At 39.5% G+C, this 27,380-nt stretch overlaps 2 protein-coding genes across 3 annotated transcripts in view; one reads left to right on the plus strand and one right to left on the minus strand.

Annotated features, from left to right (window-relative positions):
* The first annotated feature begins 802 nt into the window (after positions 1-802).
* The window catches only part of HACD1 (3-hydroxyacyl-CoA dehydratase 1), a 31,415-nt gene continuing 4,837 nt past the window's right edge, over positions 803-27,380 (plus strand). The window contains exons 1-7 of one of the 2 annotated variants that reach the window (XM_027595034.2): positions 803-1,143; positions 10,039-10,156; positions 10,340-10,358; positions 10,435-10,523; positions 13,475-13,596; positions 18,421-18,599; positions 21,533-21,633. In XM_027595034.2, coding sequence (XP_027450835.2) covers positions 887-1,143; positions 10,039-10,156; positions 10,340-10,358; positions 10,435-10,523; positions 13,475-13,596; positions 18,421-18,599; positions 21,533-21,615 — 867 coding nt within the window. In that variant the 5' untranslated portion in view covers positions 803-886 and the 3' untranslated portion in view covers positions 21,616-21,633. Of the gene's footprint in view, positions 1,144-10,038; positions 10,157-10,339; positions 10,359-10,434; positions 10,524-13,474; positions 13,597-18,420; positions 18,600-21,532; positions 23,314-27,380 lie in introns of those variants that run through there. The other variant, XM_027595033.2, reaches the window with a different exon arrangement.
* On the minus strand, positions 23,462-26,357 carry LOC113922775 (ATP synthase subunit d, mitochondrial-like). The gene has a single exon (XM_035721854.1). It carries the CDS (start codon positions 24,453-24,455, stop codon positions 23,877-23,879), a length of 579 nt encoding a protein of 192 aa, XP_035577747.1. The 5' UTR covers positions 24,456-26,357; the 3' UTR covers positions 23,462-23,876.

Genomic DNA, 27,380 nt, shown 5'->3' on the forward strand with positions numbered 1-27,380 from the left:
TTCACAAGCTAGTAAGACTGATGGAGCCAGGAATTTGGGGTTTGAATTTCAGTAATCTGACTCCGGAGCCTGTCTTCCCACCTGTGTGCTTTAAGGGGAAAGAGCAGAGAGCTATTGGGAGAAAGCACAGGTATTTGAAGGAAGATACAAAAGGAAAGGGATAGAGCAGAGGACAGTGGGGTACTTGCCCGCGGGAAAGGGTTCTTGTCAGCCCCATATCTGTAGCTTGCCTGCATCTGCTCGAACTTTTCTCCTTTGGTATCTTTTCATGTCCTCTTTCCTCCAGCTTCCCTCTAACATCCAACACTACTCTGCATTGAAGTCAATGCCTTTAGAGCACTGGCTCCAGGGGAATCCACACAAGTGAGGCAATTCTACTGTATTCCCCTGTACACGCCCCACTGGCCCGTAAAAATGAAACAGACTGAAGGGGGCGATTCTTCCTTCTCCAGAAGGTCTTAATGCGTACTTAGCGAGAAGATCCCACTACCTGTCCTCACGTCCAGAAAATACCTTCCCAAAGGCTGGGTGGGGCAGGGTCATGCCAAGTCCAGGTGTGTTCCGTCCGCCCCGACTTTGCACTAGCGAGGGGGCAAGTCACCAGAGCCCGAGACGTCTGGGGCGTCTAAGAGGAGGTTCCCCCAGCTAGAGACGCGGGAACTTTCTGTGGGAGCGGAAACCACTCAGCCGCCTCGAAACCGTACCCGGGGGGCTCGCGGGATCCCGAGCCCCAGCGCCCAGGTCTGGCTGCCAGGTCCCCGCGCCGCGCGCGCTCCCGAGGGCCGGGGGCGGGGCGGCCGGGGCGGCCGGGGCGGCGGCGGGGGGCGCCCGCTCCTCCTCCTGCGGGCGGCCCGGCTGGCGGCGCCGAGCCCCCTGCGCGCGGCACATGGGGCGTCTGACAGAGGCGGTGGCAGCGGGCGGTGGCGCTTCAGCGGCGCGCTCGGCTGGGCCCCCTCCCACTCCCCTTCCCCTGCCTTCCACCTCCCTCGGGTGCACGGCCACCATGGCGTCCAGCGAGGAGGACGGCACCAACGGCGGCGCCTCGGAAGCGGGCGAGGAGAAGGAGGCCACCGGCAAGAGGAGGCGCCTCGGCTTGTTGGCCACTGTCTGGCTCACTTTCTACAACATCGCCATGACCGCGGGGTACGTGCGCCGAGAAGGGCCCTCTCCTCCCTCCGCACCCCCCACCCCGGACATTCAGCGCTCGGGGCGCCTGCGGGGCTGCGGGCGCTCGCGGCTGCGGGGGGGCGGCGAGCGGGCTGGGCGCGCTGGGGGCGGCAGCGCCGGGCGGCGGAGTGGGCGCGGCGCGGCGCGGGGAGGGGGCGCGGGCGGCGGCCGTGGGGGAGGGGCGCGGGCGCCGGCGCGGCCGCGGGCGTTGAATGGAGCGGAGCAGGGGCAGGCGGGCGGAGAAGGCCGGCCGGGGCGGGGGGGTGGCCGGGGCCCTGCTCGCCGGGCATTGCCTAATACGGTGCACGGCGTGGCGCGGCGGCCCGGGGCGCGGGCCGGAGGTTAAGTATAGACCCGGGCAGGAATGCGGGGCCGACCCGCGGGGGAGGTGGCCTCGGCCCGGCGGCCCCGGGCGCCGCTGCCTGTTGCTGCTGCTGAAAAAAAGCCTGGGTCCCGCGGCCCCGGAGCTGTCCGGCCGGCGGCCCCCACGGCGCATTTCCTCGTGCTGCAGATCTCTGGGCAGAGTTTTCGGAACTGTTAATGTCACCACGAGTTTTGATTTTTGATTTTTTTTTTTCCCTCTGAGCCCCAGAGCTTCTTACTTGGGACGATATTTTAAAAACCCTGCCGTATCGGAGCCTGGCCCTCGTGTCCAGCATCTTTATGGCCCCATGCTTTGTGACTGATACCCTGTACTTTTATTTCTGACTTTGAGTGTGACTTATAAGTTAAGGTTACACAATGACTGTCGCTCTTCAAAGAGCTGTCCAAATGACTTATGTGTCGACTGCTTTTCAAGACCTGTTGGGAAAATGCTCTTCTGTTTCTAAATTGCATTGTCTTTTTAAAAAGTTAGTTTCTCATTATCACATGAAGTATTATTAATCTATACAAATGTGGCGGAACGTTTACTATCTTAAACTTTCTCTGGGGCTTATAGAAAAGAATAAATGGTTTGACCCAGTACTGAGTACCTATCATGTGTTTAGTGTAACCCTGAATACCAAATACAGTTCACAAAGAATACATTTATTGAGGATTTACTATGTGGCAGGTACTGTGTTGATACTTTAGATGTACAATCTCATTTTTAGTTCTCTACCATCCTGTGAGGGATACATTGATACTACATTTGACAGATTAGGAAACTGAGGCACAAAGGGGTTAAGTAATTTGCTCAAGATTATACAATCCGCAGGTGTCAAGACTCGGATTTCAGCCTAGACAGTCTGACTCCAGAGACGTGCTACTTCTTTGCCTTTCTGCTTTACTAAATTTGATAATCTCGTAGAAGAAAAATAATATATTCAGAACAACTAGAGAACAATTGAGTACCTACCATGGGCTGCTATCATTAGCGACAGTGGGAGCTGAGAGAATTTTCTCCCCTGTGATAGTCTTACCCAGTTTTTGGAACATTTTTGGAATACCTGCCATTTGTTAACTGGTATGCTCTCCCTTTCCTTTTCCATCCACTCTCCCTTTTGAGAACCAGGTTAACCTTTTAAAAGTGAAAATCAATGCATAAGTCTAGTTTAAAGCCTTCAGTGACTCCCTATTACCTCCACTGTAATCTAAGGGATTTAGGCTGTTGGTCTTTTAAGGGCCTTTGCAATACGCTCCCTGATTCCCCTTTCCAGTTTTATTGTATTTGAAATCAACTGTAACCCATAATGCCGGCAAAGCACCATGCATTTTTATTTTCACAGCTCCCTCCATTTTTGCTCAGACCATTCACTCTTTGTATAATATCCTCCTTGTTCCTCATATGATTTCTAAATCAAGCCATCCTCTTTGAAGGTTTCCAGGTCTTCTACCCCATCTGGAGCAGAATTAAATGCTCCCTCCTTTGTGTTCTCACACTTCATTCCTATCTCTCCTACCTGCCCAGTGAATTACTGAGTATCTGAAACTTATCTGTCTCCCTGCCTATATTGGGAAGGTCCCTTGTCATTTTCACCTCTGTTTAAAAGCAAAGGTAACCAAAATGGAATAATCCATGTAACTCTTGGGAGGCTTTTAGAGGCACTGAGATTTGAAGAAGGAATAGGATTGGCATATGTGGAGAGTAGATATTTCGAGTGAGATAAATTCTAGAAATAGGCATGAGATGCAAGAAAGCCTGGTATATTCTCTTGATCTAATTGGAGGGTAGTGTTGGAGAACAGAGGTAAATAAAGTTGTAGTGTGGAAAGTGGGACACCAAGGTATACATTGAATAGTACAGATAGCAGAGGGTTAGCTGAGGTTCTTTTTGTTCACTTATTTTGTTTTTCTTTTAGCAGAACTTTGAAGTATATTAAATTTTATTTAAAGATTTTATTTATTTATTTGAGAGAGAGAATGAGATAGAGAGAGCACGAGAGGGAAGAGGGTCAGAGGGAGAAGCAGACTCCCTGCTGAGCAGGGAGCCCGATGCAGGACTCGATCCTGGGACTCCAGGATCATGACCTGAGCCGAAGGCAGTCGCTTAACCAACTGAGCCACCCAGGCACCCGAAGTATATTAAATTTTTGTAATAGTTTTGAAAACAATAAAATAAAAGATAAGTATTTACATAAATATAAAAAAACTTGCCTAATTTTATAAGCTTAGCATGACCTTTTTTCTTATCTTTTATGTGAATATCTTCATTCAGATAGCATATATCCCCATTATGCTATTATTCCTCTTGCCTGCTTTATTTTTCTCATTGCACTTATTGCCATATAACTGTACAGAGTATTTTACTTCTTTGTATTGTTGCTTATTGTCTGTCATGCCCCCATTAGAGTGTAAGCTGGTAAACGCATCTTACAGAGCATTGCAGTTAGGTTATCTGCTCTATTATATATTCTATTTTCACCTAATGTCCTACCAAATATTTCTGTATAGTTTTCATAAAAATATTCTTTCATGGCTACATAAGAGTGTATAGATTTAATGTACAATAACGGATTAGCTCATTCCTCTAATGACATTTTGCTTTTATTTTTATCTGTTGAATTAGTTACTTAGGATGAATTCCCCGGAGTAGAATTACACCTTTAAAGGATGTGAGGATTTTTATGGTACTTGTTCATAATAGGTGCTTGACCAGAGAAGTGAGTATTTCTTCCTCTCTCTCTCTGGTGGTGTTTCTTTTTTTTTTCTTTTTCTTTTCAGGACTTTTGAGCCCATATGTGTCAAGTGCATTGTCCTTGGTCAAATGAGAGACGTAAGACAAATATTTTAGGCTCTGTTCTTGAAGAAGTGTAACCCGGGGGGCATTAATATATTGCAATAAAAGACAGAATGAGTTAAGTGCTTGACAGAGGTGACAGGTGAGACAGGTAGGGGGAATCAAAGAAAGCTTTGTGGTAGAGATCATAGCATTTCAACTGAGCTCTGAAGGATGAGTAGGATTTGATAGGCATGGATGAGGAAACAGCGTGAGTTAGGGTACAGAGATGTGACATTCCTAAACATGTTCAGGCAATAGCAAGTGGGCCTGAAGTGTAGGGGGGAGATGAAGCTCGATGGGGAGCATGGACCACTGTACAGGGCCTTAAATGCCTTGTTAACATGTTTGGATTTTAATCTGTAAATAGTACAATAAGGTGTCGGTTAGAGGCTATGCTTCACTCCTGTTTTGCTGGGTAGCCTCAGATAAGTTACTTAAACTCTCTGACCCTGAGTTTTCTTACCTGTAAATTGAAACAATACAGCTCCTTTACTAGATTATTACAAAGAATAAAAAGATCATGGATATGAAGTGATCAGCAAGGTGAATGATACTGAGAGAGAAACTACTCAAGATATTTTCAGAGTATACATAGAGTTATTAGAGCACCAAACCCAAGGTTCAGGCATATACATTTCCCAAAATGTTAAGTAACAGACATATACTTTATCCCCAAGGAGGGTAGATCCATTGTATGGATGTTGTTTATCCAACTTTTTTATCCATTTATCTGTTGATGGACATTTTGGTTCTTCCCAGGTTTTGGCATGACAAAGCTATGAATATTCAGGTACAAGTCTTTGGACATATGCTTTCATTTTTCTTGGATGAATATCTTTGAGTGGAATGGCTGGGTCATATGGTAGTCGCATTCTTGATTTCTTAAGAAACTGCCCAAACTTTTCCAGAGTAATTGTACCATTTTACATCCCCATGGGCAATGAATGAGAGCTGCTGTATATCCTCACCAACACTTTGTATGGTCAGTCATTGTAATTTTAGACATTCTAATAGGTGTGTTGTGTTATCTCATTGTGATTTTATTTTGCATTTCCCTGGTGACTAATGACACTGAACATCTTTCCATGCATTTACTTACCATTTGTGTATCTTTTTTGGTATAGTGTCTGTTCAAATCTTTTGCCTTTTTTAATTTTTTAATTTTTATTTTTTATAATTTTTTTAAAGATTTTATTATTTGACAGAGAGAGACACAGTGAGAGAGGGAACACAAGCAGGGGGAATGGGAGAGGGAGAAGCAGACTTCCTGCGGAGCAGGGAGCCCGATGCAGGGCTCAATCCCAGGACCCTGGGATCATGACCTGAGCTGAAGGCAGACGCTTAACGACTGAGCCACCCAGGCGCCCCATTTTGTGTCCCCCCTTTTTTTAAATGAGGTTGTTTGATTTTTCTATTACTGAGTTCTGAGAGTTTTTTATATAGTATGGATATAGGTCTTTATCAGATATGTGATTTGTAAATATTTTCTCCTAGTTGTGGCTTGGTTTTTTTATTTTCTTCACAGTGTCTCTCAAAGAGCAGAAGGTCTTATTCTTAATGAAATCCAGTTTATCTTTTTTTTCTTTCATGAACCTTTCAGCTTAACTCCATTGGCATGAGTGTCTATGTGCAGTAGCTTGAAACACATATTGGCTGCTAAATAAAAGTTTCAATTTAGTCTAGGAAAGGAAGTTTAGAGGTGTCAATGAACAATATATGAAAGTATGGATGGTATGAATGTCAAAGACCATCTCTGGGACGAGCCTCCGCAGGGTTACTTTATCGGAGGTGTCAAGAAGAAATGATAACATTAAAATATCACCATTTTTCAGTAATGCTGAAATAATGGCTCTGGGCAATGATCAGCAGTGAGTGCTAACATCACAAACCAAAGGGACGACCAGAAATGATATGCTCTGTAGGGAAGTACACAACATAACTTAGGAATTAGCCTCAAATGTGAATCTGTCTGATCAAGCACATGGAACTGTCAACTTCACAGGAAATACAGGGAACAGAAGAACATAATAAATGACATGTGGGTAGTTTTGCAAGACAAACCACTCAGTGTTCTCGACAGACAAATTTCACGAGAAAGAGAGGGAAGGAGAGATGGATAGAGGGAGGGAGGGGAAACCTATAGATTAAGAGTCATGAAAGACATAGCAACTAATTACAACATATGAACTTTACTTCAATCATGAATTTTAAAAATTATGAGACAATTGAGAAAATTTATATTCTGCCTCTGTGTTTTGTGACTGAAGATTTTTTTTACATGGGATGGTGGTATTATGGTAATGTTTATTAAAAGCAATCCTCTTATTATGAATCAAACTATAGAAGGTATGAGATTTCCTTCAAAGTAATGAGGGGAGACGATGGTGAGGAGAGAATCGAATAGAGGTTTGGGTGATATGCAGGATTGTCCATAAGATGATAATGCTTGAAGCTGAGCAGTGGGCTCATGGGGGTTCCTTATACCCTTCCTTCTCCGTATCATTGGGTATGTGCGAAATTGTTCATAATTAAAATCTAAAAAGAAGTGTTGAAATAAAAAAAGAAGATACAGGTGTAGATAAGCTAAGTTCCCTATGGAGCAGATTGTCCCAAGAAACCTCAGGAGGAAAAGAAAGAAGCACCAGAGACAACCAAAGAAAGAACTCCTCCTTCAATAAGATTTTTCAGGGTCATCATAGCGTAGTGACATGGCAAGAAGGCTCTGTGTTTAGTGAGTTATGATTCATACCTCCTGTTACAGCACTGTTTTGTTTTCTCCACTTAACTAATTTAATAGTTCCTTGAGGCAAGGACTAGGTCTTATTTATTTCTAATTTCCCAACATGTAGTACACTCCCTGGCTTAGCGGCTTAGCAATAAATGTTGAACGTGAAGATGAATGAATAAAGAAATGAATTAAGCTAAAAAGCAAGCAATCTTTTACATAGGAAGCACATGTTTATATATTTTCCAAAGAGAGTACTTTCTCAAGGACTGAGCATATCCATCTGGGTTCAAATTTAGGTAATCAGCCACTTTGGCCTATTTTTTAAAAAACAGAACCTTCTAGAAAATAATTCCAGGGGCACCTAGGTGGCTGAGTCATTAAGCGTCTGCCTTCAGCTCAGGTCATGATCCCAGGGCCCTGGGATCGAGCCCCGCATTGGACTCCCTGCTCGGCGGGAAAGCCTGTTTCTCCCTCTCCCACTCCCCCTGCTTGTGTTCCCTCTCTCACTGTCTCTCTCTGTCAAATAAATAAATAAAATCTTAAAAAAATAAATAAATAATTCACAGTTGCAGAAGCTCTACTTGCTTTTGCATTTTTTTTTTTTAAATTACAATTACTAAACCGATGAACGTAGGAAGTGCAAAGTTAAATTGTAGGGCCCCTATGGGAGACTTTGTCATCCCATTGTGATGGTGGGTTTAGAAAGTGAGCACTCATTAGTTCAGATAAGTTCCTGGCCACAGTGACTGAAAAACAGTTGAGAAGTTAGGATAGATGGCCCCATGGTCCTTTCTAACCCCACCCAGGGTGTTAATTTCTTTTATTTCCGAACAAGTTAGTAATTGGTAAGATCCTAATACTGTATTAGGTGGTACAATACTGCCACCTATGGAGCAACAGTAAAATTTGTTACCATGTTATAATACGTGGATTTTTATATTTTGCTATTTAAAAATGTAGAAAAGTTGCCATCTAATGAATCCTTTGATGAATTCGTTGTTAGGTTAATAATTACCTCTTAAAATGATCTTTTGTAAAAACCTGATTTGGATTTTCCTTAAAAAAAAGAGACAAGTGTATGAAAAATGTGAATATAAACATCTTAATATGCTTTTTGTTTTCTTATTGTTAGTTTAGGGACTTAGAATTGAAGATGGTGAAATCATAATATTTTAAATCTAGAAGGCATATAAAACATCACCCAGATTAGCCCAGCACAGAATTCAGCATTGACCCTCACATGGGATGAAGCCATCAGTGGGTCCACATATGGGATGAAACCATCAGTTGAATCCAGTAAAGGCAGGGTATCATGGAGAGAGAATAGCATGGGGCATTGGGAGACCTCAAGGGGTCTAATTCTACCTGGACTATTGACTTTAAGACTTAGGGTGAGTCACTTGACACCTCTGCATGGTGACTGTCTCATCTATAACAGTGGCCCTCAAACCTTTTTGATAGCACACTATTATCAGTTAAAATATTAGAGCATAATTCTTTCTATAACTTTTAAATTTTACTTGTAATTCAAATATACCAAATACCATGATTAACTAACATCCCAAGGCACAATATATACCTAGAGCCAGACCAGTACAGCATCGTGGTTCAAAAGCATAGACTCTGAGCTCAGCGGTGGGTTTACATCCCCCGCTGCCTGGCTCTGTGACCATTTCTGCCTGTTTCCTCAGCAGTAAAATAGGATAATAGCAGTCCCTACCTCACAGGGAATTTGTGAGCATGAAATACTAATGTGTTGAATGTGCATTTAGAACATTGAAAGCGTTCTGAAAGTACATGTGTTATTATCAGCGTTGTTGGTATCATTAACATTTCCCTCTTTGGAAGATCTTGCTGATAATTTCAGATTTTACCTGACTAATTGTCACACCTCATAGGAACGTACATCCCTGCTTTCCCCTCAGTGTGTGCTGAGGAGGAGTGGAAGTGCCCGGAGGAGAAGCACCAGCCGCCATCTTCTGTTGACCTTGTTTACCATGTTCATCGTATTCAATCAGTAGTTCCTTTGTGGGGAATCTTTAAAGCCATTTGTCCTTTTTATGAGTGTTCTTTAATTAAAAAGTTAAAACTGTATAATAATGTTATCGTTCACAAACCCATGTAACTAGACACTCTGGAGACCATCGAATTAAAAAAGCCTGGAGTAGCTACTCCTTTCTGTGGGTGGGTTACTAAAGATTTTAAAAAGTTACAGATGGTGTAACTTTTTAAAACTTAAAAGTGCTCTTGTAATTGTGAAGGAAACTGGAAAAAGATGAACTTTCATTAGTGTCTCTAGCAGATTGAGTGTATGGTGAGAAAGCTGGTCTTTGCAGGTGCAGCTTTTGTGTGTGAAGTGCCGGTCATTCACAGCACACAACCTGTCGCATAGAAGTAGAACTTGAAAAGGCAAGGCATATGTATTTTGTCCTTTTTGTAAAGCAAACTCTTTGAAAGCAGGCCCATATCTGACCTTCTGTATGCCTTCTGTGGCACAACAATTATTATTTAGTGCAAATTCTAAAAAAAATTATATGAAAGATTTTTACTTACACTTACATATAAATATATACCATATATCTGTATAAGTACATACACACTCACAGGTTTTTTCCTTAAGAAATATTTATATAATTATGAAATGCTTTATAATAACCTCATTTTGGGTACATCACTTCTTCAGTCTGTCTGCTGAAACCAAACATGAAAGGGACATTGTTTGACATTTGAATCTAGTTGATCTCCAGTATGTTCTATTCATCCCCTTAAAGAGTCAATATAAAAACAATGCCATTTCTTCCTGTGGGTTTTGTTAAATAGAATAATGAACTGAGAACATAATAAAACAACATGTTACTATATAAATTATGCCATTTATTTTCAGGAAGATCCTTGGTATTCATTTTGATAGAACTTTATAAAATACTTGTATTTTTTCTAGGTGGTTGGTTTTAGCTATTGCCATGGTACGTTTTTATATGGAAAAAGGAACACACAAAGGCTTATATAGAAGTATTCAGAAGACACTTAAATTTTTCCAGACATTTGCCTTGCTTGAGGTAAGTTTTTAATGATGCTGTTTTCCTATTGTTGTAATATTTATTTGAAAATTATTTGTTGAGCAAAATCAGCCTCATTTTGCTGATGACATACCACCTATGGATTTGTAGAAAACCAGTGTTCACAGGGATTTATATTATGTTGCATGCTATTGACTTGTGATTTTTTTTATTTGCTTACAGATAGTCCACTGTTTAATTGGTGAGTTTCTGATTTAATTTTTATTGTCAGTATAAATTGCCTTTAAGGCAATGGTTGACTTGTTTTTCTCTTTAAGGAATTGTACCTACTTCTGTGATTGTGGCTGGGGTCCAAGTGAGTTCAAGAATCTTTATGGTGTGGCTCATTACTCACAGTATAAAACCAGTAAGTGACACTAACAGGTTCTCTTCATGAGCCTGCAGGAAAGCTTTTTTATTAAAAGGAATCTAAAATACTAACATTGCTATATTTCAGGAAGCAGAACCACTAGACAAAAAAGGGGCTGGGTTTGGATTTAAGTGTGATTGTACATTGACTTAGTGCATTAGTAGAATGACCTTAAAACACAAGCAAAACTAAATATTTATATCCATAATCTATTCTCCTCTGATGTTTCCCAGTTTTTAAAATTAATATTCATATTCTGTCAAATAGTTAACTGAAAATTTTCTATTGATGTGTATTCTCTTTGATTATGTATTGAAGTCGCCACTATAAACAGTGTGTTTTTCCTCATTCACCATGGAGTGTTGTAGCAACAGGCGTAAAAAGCAAATATAGTTCTGTAGATCTGAGCAAATGGGAAAGACTAAATGAGAAGTTGGAAGGGCTGGGGAGCTTAGGGGAAATTAGCATATTATTTATTGAGGCATGACAGGAGACAGATCTGAATCTAATTAATGGCTTAAACCCTTCTAGACAAACACACACCACACTCACTATGTCAAGGCACTGGGCCTTTTAAACCCATGACAGAAACATTTCCCAGATGGGCCCTTCTGACCTTCTGACAGCCTCCGGCGTCTCCTGGCTACTTGAGGACAGATCTCTGGCCTTCTTTCCATTCCTGAGATGCCTTTCTTGTCCTTCATCTGCTTGAAATGATACCTTCACTCCCTTCCCTTGCCTGTGAGACTCCCTGGCCCCCGTCTGCGCAGGGACAGATCACTGCCCTTCTGCTCTCTCACCACTCTGCACATTAGCCTCTCCAGACCACTGTCTTTCACTCAACTCCCTCGGTCCGCCTGGCCCCTCACCAGGGACTGCTGTGCACTTAGCAGTGAGTGCAGCCCACGCAGAGAGCCAGACTTTGTACTCAGATTGCCGTGTAGTTTAAAAGCAGGAGTCCACCATAAGCAGAACAGACAGTGAGCGAATGTAATAGCTGGGCCGGGACTACAGAGCGTCTGAAGACTAAGGAAGAAGAGAGACCAGACCGGGTAGGCAGCATCAGCTGTGGAAAAGAAGTGAGAGAGAATCTAACGGGTTGCTAGCCCCCAGGAGAAAAAAGACCCATCCGCTCTTTTTTTATCCTCCAAAGGATCTCTGTCTTAGTCTTACTATTTAATTTTCTCCAACAAGAGTCTCCTACTGGTACCTTTCCACCCCTCTTTAATTAATTCAGCCAACATTTATTTCTGTACATTTGACGTTGTGCTCATGTCTGGATTTACAAAAATGGATAGGGCCATTCCAGCTGTATGCGTACTGGTTGTTGGGAAGTGGGGGGCGGTCTTACAGATGTCAAATCATTCAACAAATACTAATCGCACAGCTGTTCTACACTTGAGACTTTGCTGGGGATCTGGCAGTTAATACAAATACAGTCCCTGCCTCGTGGATCCTGTAACTGGGAGAGGCGGTAAACAAGTGGGTGCACAAATACACCTGACCTTGAACAATACGTGTTTGAACTGCGCATGTTCACTCATACGTAGAATTTTTTCTTTTAATAAATTTTTTTCTGATAAATACAGTACTATGTGTATTTTCTTTTATGATTTTGTTAATGACATGTTCTTTTCTGTAGCTTGCTTTATTGTAAGAATACAATGTGTAACACGTAGGACATACAAAATGTGTTAATCAACTGTTTACAGGTTATCGATAAGGCTTCTGGTCAACAGTAGGCTATTAGTTGTTAGGTTTTGGGGGAGTCAAAACTTACATGCAGGTTTTTTGACTACGCAGCATGGGGTGTTGCCCCTAACCCCCACTTTGTTCAGGGGTCAACTGTAATTGTTTCATTATGTTAGTGTTAGTGCTTTGAAATAAGAGATAGTATGTATTACCATGTACCTGGGGACTTAGCCTGACCTAGGGAGGGAGGGCAGGCTTACTCGAGGAAGGAATGTATAAGGAGAGCACTGATGCATACGCAAGAGTCAGGCAGACAGACTTTCATACAAATCGGCAAGTGTTACAATACCGATATGAACAAGGAAAGTGAGCAAATAACTGCTCAGGGCGAAAGGAGGGGTTTGGGAAAAGTTTTCCAGAGGGCGTGATGCTTTAGCTGGATCATAAAGGGTGAGAAAGGGTTTCCCGTGGGAACTAACAAGGGAGTAAGTAGCATTCTAATTGGAGGGAATAGCATGTGTTAAGATGCAAACGTTCAGAGCATGTTCTGGAAATAATACTAAGTTGGTGGTGTCACCAGAGAGAAGAGCTGGTAGTGGGAGGTTGAGAGATTGCAGATGAAGTTGGGGAGATTCCTGAGCTCCAGATCGCAGAGAACCTTGAATACAACCCTTTTCTCCTGTTAAGCAATAGGGAGCCAAAGAAGCTTTTAAGTCACAGAATCACTGCTTCCAAATGTGTTTTTGTTTGTTTTGTGCTTAAGAAAAGACATCCATTCATGGAGAGAATAAAGAGTGGAGAGGCTGTTTAGCAGGCTGTTATAGTAGTGTGGATGGAGACGGTGAGGCTCTGAATTCAGTGGTGGTCACAGGACAAAAGACGAGTGGACATATGCATATGCAGTAGCTAGTGCTCTAGTAGGATGGGTACCCTCAGACGACCCAAGAAAGTTGGAGCATCAGATTGTTCCCACGCTGGTTTTGAGGGGGTGATGTTGTCCCGGGATGGTTGAGTTAGCGGCCGGAGCAAAGGCTGAGAAGGAGAAACCAGTAGAAATGTGACCATTCCTGTGTCTAGGACATATTTGTGTGTTGTCATGAATTATGTAATAGTGGCAGCGTTAAGTTTTCTGTCTTGCCTCTGTCTGCCCCTGACGTTCCAATGTAGTCAGAGACACAGAGCAAGTAACTAAGATTCTTCATGGAGAAAAATGTTGAAGGTTAAACCACCCTGTGGGTTTCTCTGTGGTTCTGCAGATCCAGAATGAGGAGAGCGTGGTTCTTTTTCTGGTCGCGTGGACTGTGACAGAGATCACTCGCTATTCCTTCTACACATTCAGTCTTCTCGACCACTTGCCATACTTCATTAAATGGGCCAGGTGGCGATGTCTTGCTGTTTAGTTTCTCACTAGTGCATGTGTGTTGTGTGTGCTGAGCTAACACCAGAGAAGGAAAATTTGTGTCTTAGCCTGTGATGCCAGGATGCTGTGTTTTTGGCTATTAGCAGTGCTATAACTTGAATTCTGAAGGCTTAATTTAATGACCAGGGAAAAAATCACATTAATATATATTTTGAATAAAATCAATGCCAGACAAGTTACATCAGTATCCTTACCTAACCTGAATTGGTCATTCATTTTCCTTTGGAAGCAAAACATATAATTTTTTTGAATTATATTAATTAAATTCTGTGCCAAAAATATGACATTTTTTTCTGAATGATTTAAATTAATAATCTAGTATCCACAATTTTTAGTATCTTACATATACAATGTCAGTTTCTTTGGTGTTTTAAGTAGCAGAGACAGACATTTTTAAAAGTCACACTTAAGCTGCATTTTGGAATGTGGACAAAATTTATATTTCAGTGGTTCTAAATATATCCTTTTTTTTAAATGATTTTATTTATTTAACACAGAGAGAGAGCACAAGTAGGGGGAGCAGGCAGAGGGAAAGGGAGAAGCAGGCTTCCAGCGGAGCGGGGAGCCCAATGTGGGACTCGATCCCACGACCTGGGATCATGACCTGAGCCAAAGGCAGCCACTTAACCGACCACCCAGGTGCCCCTAAATAATATTTTTAAAGTGAAAGATGTTCTGTTTTTTTTTTAAGTTTGAATTCTTTGAGCAACCAATATTTTACAAAGTTATTATAAAAACAAGACTGCAATTTGAAGAACAGATCACAAACCAGTGTAGATTTGTTCCTTTTGTTTCCTGGGTTGTATACAGTATACAACACGTGTTGTATACTGAATGCATGCCTGAGATACAGGGTTGAAAACAAGAAAAACTCTGTCCTCTCGAGACATAGGAGACCAAAAAAATAAAACAACTAACAGATATGTGAGATGCCAGGTAGTGGGAAGTGCAAGGAGGCAGCTGGGGAAAGGATAGCTCTATCCCCTATGTGTCTGGCCCCTATATGTCTCTTCCACATAGGTAAAGTAAAAGCATTCGACGGTATTTTCATTCTTTAAAGTTTTTGTTCAACTACAGAAGTAATACGTTTGCATTGTAAGAAATTCAAAAAAGCACAGAAGTATATAGACTCAACATGGCAAGTTCCTATTTATACTCCTCCCTGACCACTACTTTCCCCTGGAGGGAAAAAGCTTGGAGTTTACCTATCCACACTTTTTCATATTAACGAAAATGTGAACACACAGACATGAGTTTCTAAAAACATAAATAGAATGACATTATGTTTGCTTTTTGTTTATATCTTGGAGCTCTTTTTTTTTTTAAATCAAAACAGGAACGTTTAGATCTAGTTGTAACTCTTAATGCTACCCAATATTCCATAGTATGACTGACCAGTTCTCTGTTGCCTGAATTTAGATCATTTCCAGTTTGCCAATATTATAAATCCTGTTTTGAGATATTATAAACAATGCTATGTCCATATTTCTATTTTTTAAAACTCTGATAGGGCGCCTGGGTGGCTCAGTCATTAGGCGTCTGCCTTCGGCTCGGGTCATGATCCCAGGGTACTGGGATCAAGCCCCGCATCGGGCTCCCTGCTCAGCGGGAAGCCTGCTTCTCCCTCTCCCACTCCCCCTGCTTGTGTTCCCTCTCTCGCTGTGTCTCTCTCTGTCAAAATAAATAAATAAAACCTTTAAAAAAATAAATAAAACTCTGATATTTATATTAACACATTCCCAATTTGTTTGAAGGTAGCAGACAACCAGTGTCAGATTTGTTTTTGATCCCTGTATAATAAAAGCCTAACACTTTTTCTTAAGTTATTACTCCTTTTTCATAACTCATATATTATACATGTTCAAATATAATGAACTATGTAATATATAAAAAGTCGAAAATGAAGGGAAAAAAGATCTTTTGAATTGCTTATAATCCTCCTCCGTAAGGATAATCACTGTTAATTATATTTATACTCTAAGACTTTTTTATATGTTCTCGCTCCTTTGTAGACATTTTTTGCGGCTTACCACTTTGTTTATTGAAATGCTTTAAAATTATAATTTGAGCTGAAACGTATTGTTTCTCATAAGAAGGCTGCACTCCCATTTCTATATGTTAGGTTGGTTTTATTCTTATTGTAACCGAGCACTTTTTCACTTTGAGCGATTGGGCCTTTCACACAGTTGGCAGTTTGGAGTGTTGCCGGACTAATCCTAGAATCCATCTCAGTGCATCTTGCGTCTTGCATGACCTCAGTCTTCTGGACCTCCAGCACCTTTGAAAATACTAATTCATGATACAGTCTCTTCATTTACTGTATTTGTAAAATTTATTTGTGAAAAATAATGGTCTTTAATGTTTTGTCTGTCTGCCTTTTGGAATGCGTTTTGCATGTCTTGAATTTCTGGAAAAGTTCAAAACATGTTTAAATTTGCTGTTTAGAAATCCTTTGTCAATTGCATTTATGTTAAACCAAGTACTACAAGATCTTTCAATTTTGAAATGTACATGTTAGCATAATACATGTCAGTTAATCATAATCATGAGTAATTATATTGCATGTTAAAAATCTTAAGATTCCAACCATCTATATATATTTGCCAACCTCATTAAAAACCCTGAAATAATATTTGTATTTATAGTCAAATGTTGAAGCTGTCATTCTCAAATAAAACTTCACAGTAAGAATGGCTTCTTATTTATAAATAGCTGGCCTACTGTGATGGTTTGAATATACTTCTTACGTGTTAGAAGTGTTCCTAGAAAAGTCCACTGAATAGGCACTTGTATGTTATTATGTTCCATGTTAATTTCCATTTTAATTTCAAAAATGCATTCCCTTCAAAAAATTTTTAGGTAACAATTAGGAATCTTTAATGAGGAATTCTTTTTCTGAATAGGTAGTTAAATTTCTCACGCAGCCATCAAAACTTACAGAGTTGGTGACATGCAATCTTTTTCAAGTGCAAAGAATAAATTATATAATTTGTTCTCATTGCATTAAAAATAATCAGTGGCTGAAGGCTTTAAAGACTAGTTTACTCAAAGAATGATAATACTGTTTTCTGTTGAAGAACAGTGCTTCCAGAAAAATCATTGGAGAGTCACATAAAGTTTAAAAACTATGTAAATAAGTTTGAATGTTTTACTTGAGAAGGGATTATAAAATATTCAGTTATATGATTTTTAAATTGAGCGAGGAAATTAAGATTGGAAGAGAGTAATTTAAATAATATATGAAGGGGTGCCTGGGTGGCTCCGTCGTTGAGCGTCTGCCTTCAGCTCAGGTCACGATCCCGGGGTCCTGGGATCGAGCCCCACATCGGGCTCCCTGCTCGGCGGGGAGCCTGCTTCTCCCTCTCGCACAAACTAGGAAGAAAGCAGGTGATAGACCCATGGCAAGGAGGGGATAAACAGGGACAGTAAAAGGATGATTGGTCTTTTTTCTGCTACTGAATCTATTTTGGCAAATAATTCTGTCCCCGCACCGTGTCTTGCCTGTATATGTCCTTGGCATACAATAATAAGGTGATCTTTAAGTTGTCTCCAAGTTTCTGCCACACTGATAAATTTAACATTTCTTTACAGATATCTTAATGCCAACTAAATGACGAACTAAAATACAGATTAATTTGATTTCTGTCCCTTTCCACCAACATTGTAACCTTTATTTTCTGTGGTAACTGCGTTGGAGAAAAGTGATTTTCTTTAATGGAGAAAGGTGGTTGCCTTGGGTCCTTGAAGCTCTTCCTGCTGGAGGCCCGTGGAGACCTGTAGAACCTTCCCCTCACCATAGGCATGAGTAATGGCTGGCCCACCGGGCATTAAAGACCTTGCCACAGCCCAAATGAACAAACTGTGATTTGGGATTTTGAACAGAACTTTCTTAGCTGTTGTAAGCACACTGACTGTTCCTTTAATGTGGGAATTTTGGAAACAACTTGTCTTACCTGTTTCATTATGAGAGCTTTAGTTTTAGACAATATATTCATTAGTAGTTACTGAAGCTTTAGTATTATTTATATATTAAATACACTAAATATATAAATATGTGGTAAGTAGTAGTATTTCAGTTCTCTGAGGTAGTAATTAATTCTCTTTTAATTAGTAGCCACAAAGGGGTTTCCAAATGCCTCCAAGAACCACTTTGGTAATTTCAAGATATAGATATAAAATTAAGATCATAGGTAGTCTTTTAAAGCACGGCACTTGATCAATAAATGACTAGCTGAAGGGAAAAAAAAAAAAACCCACTCAGTTTTGATTCCAAGTGTCAAAGAAGTTACCTTTACAATACCTTATAATACTTACAGGTACTTTACAATATACTACTTACCTTATAATACTTACAGGTACTTTACAATATACTACTTACCTTATAATACTTACAGGTACTTTACAATATACTACTTACCTTATAATACTTACAGGTACTTTACAATATACTATTTACAACACTTATGTCCTTTACAGTCCAAAACTACATACAACTATATACATTGTTAATGCATATACACTATTTCAGTACTGTAAGGTAAGTTGACTTCTTGTTTTATTAAGATCTTTCCATCTAAAATGGAAACTGCTGCGAGAAAAAAGGAGGATAATTAACTTTATAAGCAAATGATTGAAGTAGAAAAAAATTAACCTTCTCCTGTGAGGGGCACTGTAAATATGTATATTTTTAAGTTTAAAGTAGTAGTAGTAGCAAAAGAATGATGATGTCAAATCCAGTCATTATTCTAGAAAAATAATTCTCTGGTGTCTTTCTTTCTCCAGATATAATTTTTTTATCATCTTATATCCCGTCGGAGTTGTTGGTGAACTTCTTACAATACATGCTGCCTTACCATATGTGAAGAAGACGGGAATGTTTTCGATAAGACTTCCTAATAAATACAATGTCTCTTTTGACTACTACTATTTTCTTCTTATAACCATGGCCTCATATATACCATGTAAGTATACGGTCATTGGTACTTTGATTAAGCATATGCTGCGAACGTTTTGTAAAGTATCATGATATGCTAGGGCAATAAGCAATGAGATGTGATCGCTTACAAATACATCAAAACCTCTGTTCAACCCCATGTGTATCATAATTTTAAATAATGGAAGAGTTGAGTGAGTCGAAAAAGACTCTTTCCTAGTTATAAGGAAAAAGGTAAGTAAATCAATACACAAATGATTGCTTTCTCAGAATCATTTAAAGAGAAGCTGAATCTGACTTTTTTTTTTTTTAAAGAAAAGATAGAACACACATCAGGGAACTGTTTGCCAGCATTTAGAGTTATTTATCTGAAGATAAACATTTTGTCCCTAGAAAATGTCAGGTCAGTTCTGTCTAATCCTTGAGCATACACTTGGAAGAGTTATTTAGGAGTACTTTTTAGTCTTGTGTGTATTGCTCACTATACTAGAAAATAATGAGACTGCTTTTCTTAAAATATTTTCAAAAACTCAGCCTCTTCACTAATTTCTCATCACCTTTCAATAGTTGCCGTGAATTGGTGAAGCTTTACTCATTTCACTTAAATAGAAATAGTGGTAGGTTTTTAGGTCAAATTTTGATAGTCACTAGCAGGGAATGTGAAAGTAAAGCAAGGCTGTTCTTTACCCTTCTTGATAAAATTAGAGGCTCTGGTGTCAGTGAGGGAACAAAGGAAATAAGAAAAGTTTATAGCATCTAAAATCTACATTGATGCGATATTTAAATAAAACGTAAAAAAATATTTTATGTAAAGGGGATGAGCATAAAACCTGCCTAGTCCCTTGAGGCCTCCAACTTTTAAACTTTTTCAAAATCAAAACTGACCTGAGAGTCATCCTGTTGCCCTTTCCCTCATCTGCTGCCATTTCAGCCTGACTCTCATCAGATTGTCCCTGGGAGGGGGCACGGTCAGGAGGGCCTGGGGTTGGTCACCTGCAGCCCCGTCCACCTCCCCAGCCATGTCTGAAGCAGAGCTAGAGCCCGCTTCTGTTCATATCACAGTTAGAGGTTTGGGGATCGGCTTCCCCTCTTCCTTACGACTAGTGTGGCATCTCCATGGAAACCCAGGGCCCAGCATGTCATGGCTTGAAAGCATCAAACCAGTAGCTGTTGGCTGGGTGTTTTCAGGTGTCCTGGGAGACGCAGACTCTGGCCTGTGTCAGCGGCAGCTTTTCAGTTCACCCTGCTGACTGTTTCGTCAGGGTCCCACTTGCTGGAGCAGTCCACCAGGGGGATGTTTTCCACTTGATTATTAATATTAGCAGTCAGACAACTAATTGTATTTTGTTTATTAAATTTTGTGTTAATTAAAGGTATTAACAGTACTCTGAGTACTTTAGCACTCAAAAGAAGTGCTGGTAGTTTTCAATAATGACATCACAGATTGGAGGGCATTTCAAGGAGGACGTTATAGGCATCTCTTGAAAATCACCCAGCTAGTAAATAAGGCTAGTATTTGAACTCAAGCCCATACTTCTGCTACACTACTCAGAATGTTCTAGACGTCTTTTCAATAATCAGTTGGTTAGCGTTAAGTGTATTTTACCTGAGTATATTTAGACCCGTGGGTATGGTATGATAATTACATTTATCAGGATGGGCAGTACCTAAATTGAAAAAAAAAATAAACTCTGTTGTGTATTTTTGCTCCATTTGGGTTAAGTTCTTTTTTTTTTTGTCATTAGGTGACTTGGTTTTAATCGTTCTGTCCATCAGTCTCAGGAATATTTTTACATTTGTGTTGTTTATAGCTGATGTTAATTTGTTCATCCTCTAGCACTGGCGCTATAAAGCACTATAATTTGAGCAAATTTGAGAGGGGCTCCTGCTCTGGGCTCTGTTTTAGAGGGCCCTATTCTGGCCCTCCACTGATCCTGATCACTTCTCCATACAGGCCCTCCCTTCCCTTCTAGACCACATTCTAGAAACCTGAAACCCTGGAATTTGCTGCCCACAAGGCAGGGAGTGTGCATCTAGGGACTGCACAGATAGATGTCTTCCCCGTTCTGTTCTCCTGAGGGGTAAACCGTGTCACCAGTATACACATCCCTGAGATCAAGGGGTAGCCAAGGGGCAGCTCTTTGTGAAGGGTATGGATGAAGCTGGGTTGTGTGGGCTTAGATACCCACATATGTTCATGAGACCCCTCATGGTACAGGACAGCTGATGTACCCAAGAAAAGGGGGCCAGGCGGGGCAGTCTTCCTTGTGCTGGAACATTCTGGCAGAGCATTATGAAGGTATATTTATCAAGATACTTAACTTTGCTAAAGAATCCCCAACATTACAGGCATACCTCAGAGATATTGCAGGTTCAATTCGGACCACTAAAGCTAAAATTGCAATAAAGTGAGTCCAACAAATTTTTTTGGTCTCCCAGTGTATATAAAAGCTATGTTTACATTATACTGTAGTCTGTTAAGTGTGCAATAGCATCAGTGTGTGCACACCTTAATTAAAAAATACTTCATTGCTAATAAATGCTCACCATCATCAGAGTTTTCAGCGAGTCATTACCACTAATCACAGATCACCATGACAAGTACGATAATAATAATGAAAAAGGTTGTAATATTGTGAGAATTCCCAAAATGTGACACAGAGACACTAAGTGAGCACCTGCTGTTGGAAAAACGGTGCCAGGAGACTTGCTCAAGGCAGAGTTACCACAAACCTTCAATTTGTGAAAACTGCCATAAAAGGAGGCGAGCCTGGAAACTGTGGAGGCCTGTGGTGTGTGGGCCTCGGCCTGAGTTCTGTTGGAGGAGGAGGGGGAAGTAGGGGTGGTGGGGGGGGTGGGCAGCGGTGGTGGATGCTGTGCTTGCCCTCAGAGTTTCTACATGTGAGAGGTTTCAAGTATAAATGTCAACAGCATCCTCCTTTGTTATCTTTTTTCCATTAGTGTTCCCACAACTCTATTTTCATATGTTACGCCAAAGAAGAAAGGTGCTTCACGGAGAGGTGATTGTGGAAAAGGATGATTAAATGATGCCCACTAACAAGGTGCTTTTTCCAGAATAACCAGGATTACTTGAGTCCAAGTTTTAATAACAAGAATAAACAACTTTATGAAATACTACAGATTGTATGATTTCTTAGACTATAAAGTGACATGCGGTATTTGCCAGTATTTGTCTTCACATTTTCTATAAGAACTCTGCACGTATTTATTACCAACTCCTGGGTGGGTGATGATCATTAAGAAAATAATGGGGGGGGAACCTTTTTTTAAAAAAAATTTACTAATTTTTTTTTGCAGTGTATGCTCCAGGTTTTTTAAATCAATATTTACAAATTAGTTTAATGATTTAACATTATGATACTTGCCAGTGGTATTTATGTGGTATTTATAAATGAAAGTAAATGCAGAATTATAATAACATGTTAATAATGTATTGGTATTTCCTGAACCCAAGATCTATTTCTTAAAAGTTATAAGGCAGCATTTTTGATTAATAATCATTTTGGAAAGCATAGACATAATTTGCTTTGATAGGACTTTTGATAAAGTAGCTATGTAACAAAAATATTCAAGTAGATATCACAATTGGAAGATATTCTTTGCATATATGATTAGGCTGTTAAAATTACATGTACCGCTAAGCAAATTTGTTTTTATTTGAATTAACCTTCAAGGACAACCTTTTCAACTGTAAGGATTTTAAGGGATTAGAAAGAATGTAAGTGTATACTTTGCCTCCCTTGTGAAAAAAAGAATAACTTTGGGTCTGATCATAACGTTATAGTCAGACCTCTGGCTGAGAAAGGCTTCTCTATACCTGGAATCATCTAATAAAAATCATGTTTTGATAATCCCCTTGTGGGACTTAGGTAATGAAAAGTTTTGGGGTATGACCTAACAGACTCATTTTATTCTGAATTCCATTGAATTTCAAGCAAGAAGTCTTACAATAAACCTCCTGTCCATGTGTTTAGTAGATAGACTGAAGATCCTTCAATACTGCTTTAATTCTTAAGTAGGCCCTTTAATTATTTTTCCCCTTACATTAAGGTATGCTGCGTACTGACCCAGTTTAGAGAGAATATTAGATGTGTGACTTTAAAAGAAAAGGATTTTTTTTTTTTTTTTTTTTTCCTACTACAGATATGGAGGTGGAATTTTGGCTTTCAGTGTTCTGTACTCTTTGGGCTTGCAATCAACATGTAACATTACACTTTTCCAAACTGTTTTGTTTTGTGGTACCACCTTCTCAGTTTTCTCCATGTGGAGATTTGCAGTTCAGAATAGTTTTGCAAACTTTCATTTTAGATAACATGATTTTTAAAAAGGTGCTATTTCCTTTATTGCATTTTAATATTTCTCTGCAGCTGAATGTTTTAACGAGCACTGTGTACTCTTATGTATGAGGTTACTAATTCTCAAAATGCAAATGTTCATTCTGCTTTTACACTGCTTGATCCGTTTTTATCTTGAATTTTTATATGGAAGAAATTTCCGGGGAGTTTTTCCCTTTGGTGCCATAGCATAAGAAGTTCATGTACATCTTGATCCTGTCAGATGCCTGTCTTATGAAAAATATTTTAAATGCTGTTCCTAAAACTTGTGTTCATTTAGCCTGTACTCCCTTCAAGTACCTGTAATAACTCTTTTTCTCCTTTAGTTGTGGAATATCCTGAAGTAGGAATTGTGATTAACTTTAATAAAAATGAAAATGCATCAAACTATTATTTAGTGACCTTTGTTAGCATAGTATCCCTAAACTTTAGATTTAGTTTATCTTCAGTTATCTTTGATATTCAACTAATTCTAAACTGTCCTTTGGGTAAAAAACAAAGTGCTTAAATGAGAGTTTGATTTGAAAGAGAAAGTATTTGAAATTCCTTTGCACTTGTTTTCTGTGCCTGCATCTTTTGGAATTCTCTTGAAGTCACCCTAACTCTCCTTTTTCAGTAGGCAAACCAGGACATGAATCAAAGAGAACTTCCATTCAATCCTGTAGACCTTGGCATTTGAAAAACATATATCAAGAAATTGTGATACTAGCAACTTTCAATTATATTTGGTGACATTCCACAAAATTCTGGTTGTTTTTTGTAGCTTTAAAAAGATTGATATACAATAAGTACAGTGAGTGCAAGTCTTTTTTTTCTTTTATTTTTCATAGCCTTAACTTGATACTAATACAACAACAACCCTGTTATAACTTAATTTTTTTTTCCGTATCATTATTTTTAGTGTCCAGCATTTACAATACGAGGGCCAGAGCTTTCTCCCCAACTCAAGTTTATAAATTGTCAATTGGCTTGTGAGGCCAATAGGGATACTTCTTCTTGTCTAATCTGGTTTCTGGGAAGACTTCATTCAGGTCCTCAATGGTCATCTGATCAAATGGAATTATGTTCCTCATCTTCTCCAGCTCTTTTTCATATTCCTCAATCCTGGCCTTTGAGAGAGACAAAAACTCAGCACAACTTTTCACATCTTCTTTTTCTTCAGCATCCACCTGAACAGTACATTTATCCTCTGGCACAGGAACCTTCAGGGCATTAAATTTCTCAAAGTCATCTACCAAACCAGACTTCGCCACATTGGCCTTGTAGTAAGCCCAGTCGATAGCAGGTGGTTTCTCAGGGAGAGTAGCCAACCTGGAGGTAAGTGTCTCATTCCAGGATTTCAGGGAGTTAGCAATGGTCTTCTGGTTTCGGGGTATGATCTCCCCAAAAGCTACCCAGTCAATGGTTTTTAGAGCAAGATTTTGTGTAGCCATCTTGAGATCATTCACTGACCCCGGCGGCCTAGAGTCCACAGCAGCAAGGAATGGTTTATAACTTAATTTTTTAGAAGTATGCCAAAATAAAGTCATTTTCACCAAAAGCTTTTATTGCTTGACCTCTAGATTCTCAGGAGCATTATTGTCTCATCTTTGGATTTGTAGGCATCTATTGGGTATGCCCCTGTCTTGTGGTTCCTGATGAGAAATAGCAAGTGATATGGAATCTTACAATAACCTGCCCCCCCCAAGTATTTATTTTGTGCCAACTGTGTGCCGAGGACCGTTGAAGGGAATTGGCATCTTTTTCTTATCATACCTCTCTCCACCCTACACAGCAAGACCACTGACACAATTGTTAGGTTGCATTGGCTAGGAACTCACATTGCAAAATAATTATAAAATGTCATGGACTGGTAATCCGATGTGGCAGGATTTTTTTTGTTACCCATGTGTATACAAGTGTATCAGTGCCACTAAATAACATTCTGGTTTAAAACTTTTCAGATAGACTCAAAATCAATTACAGATGTGAAACTGATAAAATAAATCATTAAGGCACAAGGAAAGGAAGGAAATAACTGTAAGAAAAAATAGCTATAGAAACCAGCATTTGAAATGTTTTTCAAATGAATGTGTAAAACGTAGAAGTATTTTCCATTAACTTATATAGTGATCTGGAATAGGCATGTAGCCGATAGAAGAAAAAAATAACAAGTTTTGTAATTTCTAGTATGAAGGCATTGAATGGAATTGAAAATTCAGTTTGTTCATGTTTTTAGTCTAGATTTACAAAACAACTTAAGTAGACTTAAGTAGTTCCTCTAGATATGAAGCTTAAAAACATACTCTAAAATTTTTAGATTTTTTTTTAGTGTTCCTATTGACAGCTTTAAAAAATATTTTTAGCATTTTTTGTTTTGAAATAATTTTGAACTTAATAGGAAAGTTGCAAGAATGCTAGTCTTCCCTTGAATTCCCCATTCCTAACACTTTGCCCCATTTGATGTAGTATTCCTTCTCTGTCTCTCCCTCTCTGTCGCTCCCTCTCTCTCTCTCTCTCTCTCTCTCTGTATTTTGTGAACCATTTGAGAGTAAGTTGAAACCATTCACTTGTGATGGCTCCACTATATATTTCCTAAGAACAAGAACAAGGACATCCTCGTACACAGCCACAGTACAATGACCCAAATCAGGAAACTCATGTTGATACAGTACCTTTCTCTAGACTCTGGACCTCACACAAACCTCCTCAGCAGGGTGTTGGGAACAAACCACATCCATGTTCCCAGACCAGACGCAGTCCTGGTTCAGATGTTACAGTTCCAGTCTAGAGTGGCTCCCTGATTTTCCTTCATGCTTCATGACTTCGACATTTCCAACAGTATAGGGGAGTTCCTTTATAGAAAGTCTCTCAATGTAGATTTGTTTGATGTTTCCTCATGATTAGATTTCATTTAGGCACTCTCCAGCAGGATTTTTGATTTGTTCCATTTACTGGTGTTATTAACTTGGATGTGTTAGGGTTTCTGTTTTTTTTTTAATATTTTGGTGACAGGGTAACACGCAGGCATTTTAGTAATAGAAGGCCTGTTGGTCTAGTTCTTTGGAGTTGGTCTTTGAAATCAGGCACTGGGATTTTTTTTTTTACCTGATTAATATGCTTGTCCTCTGATACATGAAGATTGGTATCTTTTTAAGTGCTTAAAAAGTACTAAACTCTTTTTACACATGCAATTTCCAGGTGTATTACTAAATCACCTTTATATTGACTTTTATGCCCCTAGACTATAAATCTCTGTAATTAATGTACTTTGGTTTTGCTTAAAATTTCTTAAACACAGCATTCTGTTCTACGCTCTTACCATGTTATTCTGCTATACTAAAATGCTAAATAACACAAGATTGAGATTGCTGTAAAATTCAGTTTTATTTCTTGATTTATGGTAGTGCCTTATCCCTATATTCTAAAATGCAGTTTGTACAGTTTGAAAATTAAAAATTATCCTTAAATCCACTTAATGCTTTGTGGTTTTACTTTGAGGATAGGGACAGCAGAAAAATGGTTTTCAGAGCATAGCTTTTAGAAGAGTCAGCTGAGATCCCAGACTCCCCCCTGCCCCCAAGAGGGCACATCAGCAGCCGTGGGGCCGAGAAGTCTGCATTTTTAGCAAGATGTGAGGCAAGTCTGGTGCAGACAATTTATTTATTTATTTTTTATTTTATTTTTTTTTTAAAGATTTTATTTGTTCCTTTGTGAGAGAGACAGAGAGAGAACAAGCAGGGGGAGTGGCAGGCAGAGGGAGAGAGAGAAGCAGACTCCCTGCTGAGCAAGGAGCCTGATGCGGGACTCGATCCCAGGACGCTGGGATCATGACCTGAGCCGAAGGCAGACGCTTAACCATCTGAGCCACCCAGGCGCCCTGGTGCAGACAATTTAGTTATTGAATCACCTTGGAGGAACAGTACAGTAGGTATCAGCAGGTGGAGGGAGAGGACTTCTTACAAATGCCCTATCAGTGTACTTCATATCACTGAAAACAACATTCCTGTGTCATTCTGTATTGTCTCTAATCAAAATGAACACCATAGTTGGAAGTTTATACAAATGAAAAACTTGAACTCACATAGTCTGAACAAGTGTTTTTATAAGCATATATTATTCCGTGTTTTTTTAAGCATATATTATTTTATCACCATACAATTGTCCTGTCTATGCACTGACGTAGTACATATAGAACATGACGGGTAATGGTGGTAACATCCAGAGTAGCAGGTGTTTTTGTTGTGATGAATTTAATGACAGGAGATATATGGACACCATTATAGTTAGAAACTAGGTTAAAAGATTTCAGTTTAGTGGTATTGTTAATTGGAGAGAACTAGTCTCACGTACACACAAAGGAATATATTCAAGATTGTGGAAAATGTATATTTCCTATTTTTGAGAAATATGCATGACAGAAAGTAATCATAATTTGCCTGAATGATTTGTAATTCAATCAGTTGACTAAAATA

The sequence above is a fragment of the Zalophus californianus genome, chromosome 9 (genome assembly GCF_009762305.2).
Source record: "Zalophus californianus isolate mZalCal1 chromosome 9, mZalCal1.pri.v2, whole genome shotgun sequence".
Lineage (NCBI taxonomy): Eukaryota > Metazoa > Chordata > Mammalia > Carnivora > Otariidae > Zalophus > Zalophus californianus.

What these genes read in the sequence shown, in the direction of transcription:
- LOC113922775 (XM_035721854.1), bottom strand. Translation starts at nt 24,455, where the DNA reads ATGACTTTATTTTGGCATACTTCTAAAAAATTAAGTTATAAACCATTC.